The following is an 8,128-nucleotide window of genomic DNA, read 5'->3' as shown; positions in this document are numbered from 1 at the left end:
AGGGCTCACTTGTGGGATGGGGTACAGGGGCTGCCTCTTCTCTTCGATAGGAACTCCCACAGTGTTGTGTTGGGCTGCCAGAGCAGGAGCTGGAAGAGTACACCCTACCACAGAGCCTTAGAGCACAAGGTGGGAATATGAGTGGTAAGAATATTATGCAGGCACCCATAATCTGACCCTGTCTGGCCCCCCACTTCAGAGCCTTAGAAACTGGGAGTGCCAACCTCTTCACCCAGGTGGAGGTCAGCAAAACTCTTTGACCCCAGGCCTGGGAAGCTTCAGCCTGACAGGGCACCTCTGTTCATGACCATTTAGAAACACTACTGCCCTAGCTAGCACCAGGCTTTTCCTCTTCGGGTCTCCAACTGTGACCTGAGGATACTGGTAGCTGTAGTCATTGTGACCCTTATCAGTGGATAACCTTACAGGGGATATCTGGGCAATGTTGGCTGACCCCAGTGCCTATAGCTTGTAGTGCCAGGAACTTTGTAGTGGAGTGTCCCTGTCCTCATGTCCTGTTTTTACTTCCTGTGACTGGCCACCTTGCATTGTCTACTACAGGTAGAGGCACACAGGTGGCTGTGTGGAACATTGTCTGTAACATACAGCAGTCTCTTTGGTATCCCTCTGGGGTAGAATTCTGGAGGAGTGTGGACTAGGGTTCTAGCTAGTGTTTTTTTTTTTTTTTTTTTTTTTTTTTTTTGGTTTTTCGAGACAGGGTTTCTCTGTGTAGCTTTGCACCTCTCCTGGAACTCACTTGGTAGCTCAGGCTGGCCTCGAACTCACAGAGATCCTCCTGGCTCTGCCTCCCGAGTGCTGGGATTAAAGGCGTGCGCCACCACTGCCCGGACAGGTTCTAGCTAGTTTTATGTCAACTTGACACAAGCTAGACTCATTTGAAAGGAGGGAACCTCAACTGAGAAAATGTCTTCATTATATCTGGGCATTTTCTTAATTAGCAATTGATGGGGGGAGGGCCCAGCTCATTGTGGGTGGGGCCATCCCTGGGCTGGTGGTTCTGAATTCTCTAAGAAAGCAGGCTGAGCAAGCCATGGACAACGAGTCAATAAGCAGCACCCCTCTATGGCCTCTGCACCAGCTCCTGCCTCTAGGATCCTGCCCTGCTTGAGTTCCTGTCCTGACTTCCTCCAGTGATGAACAGTGATGTGGAAGTGTAAACCAAATAAGCCCTTTCCTTCCTAAGATGTTTTTGGTCACTGTGTTTCATCATAGCAATAGTAATCCAAATAGGACAACTAGTCAGCACCCAGAAAGAGCTGTGGGTGGGATAGAGCCAGGTGTCTTCTAGGCTGGCCCACAGTGTTCCCCGGAACAGGGTGTGTTTTAGATATGGGCAAGACTTGAATATGAGGAAAACCAGCCCAGGGCTGGGATGCCAGCCAAGCCTATGAGGATGGTGACCAATCTGGTTAGATGGAACGATCACGTGTGGTTAATTAACCGACAGTAGAGGCGAGAGAGCCAACAGCGCAGATCGAAGGATCTTGAGGAATTTGATTTTCTGTGTTCTGTTGGAGTTGCTCAGTCCTCTTTTGAGCCTAGGTCTATAGTATGCCCTCACCTCCAGGCTTACTGAGGTCCAGGCTCAAATAGGGTGGCTCTGGGGCCCAGCATATTACTTTGTAGTGAGAAACCTCACCCACATCTGCAGAAGGAAAATAAGACTGTTCTGCCTGTTCCCTCTCAGGGGACAGGTGGGGAAGCCCACAACCTGCCTAAGGATAATAAGGAGTCATGCTTCACCCTTGGAGGATAAAGGCTGGCTCTTGTTCCTAGGGCCCCATGTACTCAGAAGTATGTATGTAGGCTGAGGAACTGGGCAATGGCAAGTGGTGTTGGGGAATATCCCTGACATGGTAACTGGGAAGTGACTAGAAGCTCCTGGGGCAGGGTTCTGTGAGAAGGGTGTGTTGGGAGGAAGGTCAATAGATAAAGTTCTCAGTTGCCTGAGGCTGAAGTTCAGCTGTCTGTCAGAAAACTCGAGGTAAGCACCAAGGTATTTGCAGTGCCCTGGGAGAAAGACATGCTTCCATGGAGTGTATATTCAGGCTGGGACTATACAAAGGAGAACTTGTTTGTGTTCCTGTACTGCTTCTGTGGCTGAGGCTCCATCTCGTATTTTGGGGCTGGCACTCCCAGCACCTCCTACCCCTATCTACTTGGTGCAGCTCATCTGTAAAGCTCAGAACCCGACTGCATTTCTCTTTCATTTTCACTTTTTGCTGATGGGCAAGGAGGGTGTGTGTGAGGCCCAGAGCCCATGGGGCTCCTGGCCTGCAGTGTCTTGATCAGGAACATGGAACCTCTGCCAGGATGGGGGTCTTCACCCTGGAGCCAGGCCCCCACAGCCAACACCTTCAGCCTGGTGAGTCTCAGAGCCTTTTCCTGTCCCCAAGCTCTGTCCTCCCAAGCCCAACTCCAGCCACAGCACAGATCACCCCAGCCATTTCCTGTCTCCAGACCGGCTATCTTGGCTCTGTCTGGGCCACTAGCTCAGTGGGCTCTTTGTTGCTGGGTGTCCAGATCTCTGGAGATGATTGAGGACAACCTCATGTTGGGAGGTTACAGGCAGGCAGGCCCTAGGGGGCTCCACTCACAGACCCCTGCTGTGGCTCTCATCAAGAGCAGGTGGTGGTGCCCTGGACATGGTGGCCCTTGGCAGGCCATGTCCTGGAAGAGTCCCTGGGCAGGCCCTGTAGCAAGAGCCGACCCTACGCAGCTCTGCCCCTGAGGACAAGTACAGTGGAGGCAGACATCAGGGCAGAATAGCAGGAGCCAGGGTGTCTCTCCTGTTTGCTCAAGGAGGCAGCTCTGACCAGCAGTCAGGCTCAGCTGCTCTCTCTCCCCTAGGACCCTGAAGAGCCTGTCCCCACCCTCTGCTGGAGTCTCTGAGTCCAGCCCTAGCTGACCCTGCTGCCTCCTCAGGTCCTTACACCGTCAGGCCCAGAATGAAGGCAGAAGGGAGGTTAAGCAGGTGCGGGCTCTGAGCCTGTCCCACAGAGACACTGCCAGCTGAGAGGCTGCTGCTACCCCACTGCACAGAGCAGAGCATGAACTGAGGCCCTGGGCCATCCTGGGGGAGGCAGCCACAGGGACAGAGGGAAGAACACCCACCAACACTCATCCCCTCCCCCAGGTGTGGTGTGTCTTCCTTTCGAACGTCCTGTGCTGTCTCTCTGTCCAGCCCTTATGCAGACAAGAGGAGTATTCTGTGGGGGACGAGTGCTGTCCCATGTGCAACCCAGGTAGGAGTAGCTCCGGGAGCCAGTGCTGTGCCCGGGAAGCCCCTGTTCTGAGTCTCTTGGCCTCTGGGTCCTCAGTCCAATGGCCCAGCTGATCAGGCTGTACAGTGTTCAGTCCAGGGACAGCCCCTGGCAGTCTGTACTCCTCAGCCTCTGGGACCTTTGCTGCCGCACTGTGTGGGGTGGGCCTGGGGCATAGGGCATGCCCAGCATGACGGGAGGCTGAGACTGAGACATAAGCAGGGCTATGGTCAGAGCCGGTCCTGGGTGAATTAGGAGGTTCCACATTGTGAACTTCTGAATTGCCCATAGAGGGCACACAGAAGGCAGATGGGCCAACGGGTCCTGTGGGGCTTTGTTTTGTTTGGTGCCATACCTGCTGGAGTTCCCGCTGGAGTTCCAGGTGAGGGTACAGGGTAGGCTTCTGCAGGTTACTTCCACCCCTGAGGAACTGTGGGTCCTGGCTGCAGGTTACCACGTGAAGCAAGCCTGCAGTGAGTGGACAGGCACAGTGTGTGCCCCCTGTCCCCCACAGACACACACTGCCCATGCAAACGGCCTGAGCGAGTGTCTGTCCTGCGGAGTCTGTGATCCAGGTGGGAGTCCTGTGGAGGTGGGCGGTGCAGAAGGCAGGCCCTGGTGCACTGGGACAGCTGGAGGATGGGTGCTCTCATCGCCCTGTCTCTGATGGCAGACATGGGCCTAGTGACCTGGCGGGAGTGCTCCAGCCGGGAGGACACTGTGTGCCGCTGCAGTCCAGGCTACTTCTGTGAGACCCAGGAGGGGGACCACTGTTCTACATGCTTGCCACACACCACCTGCCCTCGGGGACAGAGGGTTCTGAAGAGAGGTGAGCTAGCCAAATGTAGGTTCCTCCTTTGAGGCCATTCTTGTCCCATGGCCTCTGCTGCCTGGTGTCCAGAAACCCTCCAGCTCAGGGATCTCAGAAGGAGCAGAAACCTTGGCCACCCTAGGCCACCCACCCCAGACAAGTCCTGGTGTCAAGAGAGGAGAGAGGGCTATAGGCTGACAGGTGAAGGGAGGGTGAGACAGTAGATCGGGGAGGGCGAGAGAAGAGGGCGGAAAGTGGCACTGAAGGCAGAGGAGGGAGAGCTGGGGAAGACACATCAAAGTAAAGACAGGAGAGGGCAGGTGGCAGGGGATGACAGGAGAAGCACAGGGACAGGGGCAGGGGCAGGGGCAGGGGCAGGCAGGAGAGGGCAGGGAATCTGGGAGATTCAGGGCAGAGAAAAGGCTTTCTTGTGAGAGTCAGGAAGAGGACAGAGGGCCGAAGAGGGGAGGGGAGCTGGAACAGCCCCAATAGCTCCCACTTCTGGTCTAACCTCAGCTATCCAGCCTCACCTCAGATGCCTAGCAGGGAGCCTGACTTGTAGGGTAACCTAGGCCAACCTCACTACTAACCAGATGTGAGTGTGAGGCCAGTCTTTGCTGCCCATCTGGAGTCTACCCAGAACACCTAAAAGAGCTTATGGGGTGAAGGTAGAAGGGACCCTGGATTGTCAAGTCAGGCTCTTTCCTTGTCCAGGATCTCCTAGAACTACCCAACGCCTCTCACATGTCCTTAGGGCATCATCTACCACCACAGGTCCCTCTACTAGCCCCAGAGCATTATGTGTTGGAAGGCTCCAGAACAGACAGACCCCAGGCCCCACCCCCGGGAAGCCTAGCTCCCTGCAAGCTTGATCCCAATGTTTTCTGCTTGTCTCTCTCTGACCCTCAGGTAATTACAGCCAGGACACTGTATGTGCTGACTGCCTGATAGGGACCTTCTCACCTGGAGGGACTCGGGAGGAATGTCTGCCCTGGACCAAGTAGGTGACCTACTCCCCAGGGAGGGAATTACTCTGTTCCTCTGGAGAATGAGTGCCCAAAGCCAGCAGAGCTGCACCTTGATAGGCAGCAGTCCGAAACCCCAATGCAGGACAACACGTGGGAGCCTGTGTTCTCAGAGATCACTGGGCCTTCGGCAGGAAGCCACAGGCTGTGGCCAGTTCCCACCCTGTGAATGTGGCACCCAGGAGTTACGGATATGGGCATGATTGTCTTAGGGTTTCTATTGCTGTGAAGAGACACCATGACCATCACAACTTTTATCAAGGAAAACATTTAATTGGGGCTGGCTTAGAGTTCTGAGGTTTAGTTCAGTCCATTATCATCATGGTAGGAAGCATGATGGCCTGCAGACAGACATGGTGCTGGAAAGGTTGCTGAGAGTTCTACATCTGGATCAGTAGGCAGCAGGAAGAAACCTCAAAGCCTGCCCCCAGTGACACAACAAAGCCACACCTAATCCAAGGAGGCCACACCTCCTTCCTAGTGTCACTATGAGCCTATGGGGGCCATTTTCATTCAAACCACTTCAGGTGAGGTCCCTTTTCTACCTGAGCCAGGACCCCTTTAAATGTGGGTCCCAGACTCTAGAGCTAACCTGGGAACTGAGGGTCTCTGAGTGTTGCTATGTTTCCTTGGGTGGTCAGGTGTGGCTTCCCTGGGGAAGGGCGCAGCAGCCCATCCTCAGTCTCTCTTCACCGCTGTCGGTTCAGTCACTATCAAGTCCCCTCCCCCGAGTCCCTTGCTCTTCGCTGTCATTTCTGCCATGCTCCTTTGCTCCTCTTCCCTTTTTTCTTATTTCTTCCTTCTCTCTGTCTACCCATAGAGGGCTTGAAGACTGTGACAGACTTCAGTCCTGTCTCAGAGCTGTTGACCCCCTGAGTGGCTCCGAGCTTCATGGACCTCGCCTTAGCCCGCCCCAGCGCCCAGTCTGCTGACCTGTCCCCACGGCCTAGGTCTCCCACCAAGTCCCCTGGCTGCTCTCTCCTAGGTGCAATGCATGGTTTCAGAAAGAAGTGGAACATGGGACCAGCAGCACAGATGTCACCTGCTCCTTCTCCTGGCCCTTCTACGTTATTGTCATCCTTTTGGGCCTTTTGACAGCTGTCTTAATAGTCTACATCTACATTAGAAGAAAAAGGCCACACACCAGTGAGCAATACCCCATCCTGTCAGGGCTCAGGACCCCAGGAGGGATCCCAAGGGTCCTTGCAGGGTTTGGGTCCCTCTTTGCACAATGGCTAGTGGTAGAGGCTGTCCCCGGAACCCAGCCGTCAGGTGGCCTGTCTGGGGCCCTCCCATTTCTCCCTCTCCTCTCTCCCCCTCCACCTTCACCCTCCCTTCCTTCTCTCCTTCCTCGTTGTTCAGTCTTCTTCTGTTTTAGCCATGCTGTGCTGAGCAGGGTACCAGAGACCAGCTTGCAGATCAGCTTGGGTCTGGGAAGCTCTGGGCCATGGTTCAGGGAAGCAAAAAGAACGGCAAGGGCCAAACAGGCTACACTCTTGGCAGTGAGGAAGCATACTCCTGTGTGCTCACCCCTGGTGTTCCCAGCGTAGGTGGGTAAGGCAGTCCATCCCCACTCCCTACTCATGGGAGTGAGCGAACCCCAACTCTGTGAAGTAAGTGAGTGGTTGACTTTGGCCTCTAGGAAGGTGGGCAGACCTGGTGGGCCTCCTGTTGGTCTTGACATGTGTCCAAAGCCCACTTCTCTAGAGAAGCCCAGACTCTGGGGGTAGACCACATAGCTGGAATCGCAGAATGTGGGTTCTCCATTGCTGTGTACCCGTCTTCTCTGGACAGTCTTGCATCAGCCTCTCCCATGACCTGATGTCTTTGTGTTACAGGACCGGGGGCCGGGGGACTGGAGCTCCTGCAGGTATCATTCTAGAGGTGTTTGGATTGGGGGAGGAGGTCCCAGCAGGGTGAAGGACTCAACTCCTTGGTCTATGCTGAGCTTTACATGTCCTAAGAACTATGCAGCTTGGTGCCTGAGAGGCAGGACTTCAGTCTGGGTTTCTCTGGCAGGGGCAGAAACAAGAGAACACTGTCAAGTTTCCAGTCACCGAGGTTGGGTTTGCTGTGACTGAGGAGGAGACAGCTTTCAACCCTGTGAATTCTGGATGACAAGACACCTAGGAGACCCTAGAGGGAAACTTCCATATGCCTGCGGAGTATGGCCGCTGCCCTGGGCTGCTCCAGCACCAGGACATACAGCAGCGGAGATGTGGTTTTGGCTCAGAGTCAGGGAGCTGCTTTGCCATTCTTACTGTCAAATGGGGTCCAGGGGCCTTTTCATTTTCTCATCTGCTCCCATGTGCCCCTCCATCCAAATCCTGGGAGGTGATGACCCAAAACCTCCAGTATCAATGACAGCTACCATTGACCCTACTACCTGGCTCTTCCAATCAGCTCAGAACAGCTCAGTCTAAACCCTAGGCCTCTGCCTGTCCTGGATATGTTAAGCCTAGGCCTGTTCATCTGGTGGGCTGGTGAGCACTGCCTCCTGGGCCCGGGGTGTACCTGGTGAGACGCCAGGCAAGCGCTTCACCACCGAGCTGTACCCCAGCACTTTTCACTGCTGTTTTCAGGCAGAGTCACGTGAAATTGTCTGTGTCTCCAGCATGCCTCAAACTCGACCCTCTACCTCTGTGGGCCTCCAGGCTGGGCCAAGATCACTTCCTGTCCTTCCCTTCCCTTCCCTTCCCTTCCCTTCCCTTCCCTTCCCTTCCCTTCCCTTCCCTTCCCTTCCCTTCCCTTCCCTTCCTCTCTCTCTCTCTCTCTCTCTCTCTCTCTCTCTCTCTCTCTCTCTCTCTCTCTCTCTCTCTCGCTCTGCTTTTTTTTGAGACAGGGTTTCTCTGTGTAGTTCTGGTGCCTGTCCTGGAGCTCACTCTGTAGACCAGCCTGGCCTCGAACTCACAGAGATCCGCCTGGCTCTGCCTCTCAAGTGCTGGGATTAAAGGCGTGCGCCACCACCTCCTGGCTCCTTTTCTTCTCTTTTTGGTGTGCTGTGGGGT

General features: G+C 54.8%; 1 protein-coding gene across 1 annotated transcript; it reads left to right on the top strand.

Annotated features, from left to right (window-relative positions):
- Nucleotides 1–3,923: 3,923 nt before the first annotated feature.
- On the top strand, nucleotides 3,924–7,872 carry Tnfrsf14 (TNF receptor superfamily member 14). The gene is made up of 5 exons (XM_059255933.1): nucleotides 3,924–4,113; nucleotides 5,005–5,095; nucleotides 6,106–6,266; nucleotides 6,959–6,990; nucleotides 7,140–7,872. The coding sequence occupies exons 1-5, from the start codon at nucleotides 3,924–3,926 to the stop codon at nucleotides 7,236–7,238; spliced, it is 573 nt and encodes a 190-aa protein (XP_059111916.1). The 3' UTR covers nucleotides 7,239–7,872.
- The last annotated feature ends 256 nt before the right edge of the window (nucleotides 7,873–8,128 follow it).

The sequence above is a fragment of the Peromyscus eremicus genome, chromosome 2 (genome assembly GCF_949786415.1).
Source record: "Peromyscus eremicus chromosome 2, PerEre_H2_v1, whole genome shotgun sequence".
In the NCBI taxonomy this organism is placed as follows: domain Eukaryota; kingdom Metazoa; phylum Chordata; class Mammalia; order Rodentia; family Cricetidae; genus Peromyscus; species Peromyscus eremicus.
Note: the sequence above shows the minus strand (reverse complement) of the source record. Positions and strands in the feature narration are given on the sequence as shown.

Coding starts and splice junctions, on each gene's coding strand:
- Tnfrsf14 (XM_059255933.1), top strand. CDS start 3,924: ATGGGTGCTCTCATCGCCCTGTCTCTGATGGCAGACATGGGCCTAGTG. Junction 5,096..6,105: donor GAATGTCTGCCCTGGACCAA/GTAGGTGACCTA, acceptor GCTCTCTCCTAG/GTGCAATGCATGGTTTCAGA. Junction 6,991..7,139: donor GGGGACTGGAGCTCCTGCAG/GTATCATTCTAG, acceptor TTTCTCTGGCAG/GGGCAGAAACAAGAGAACAC.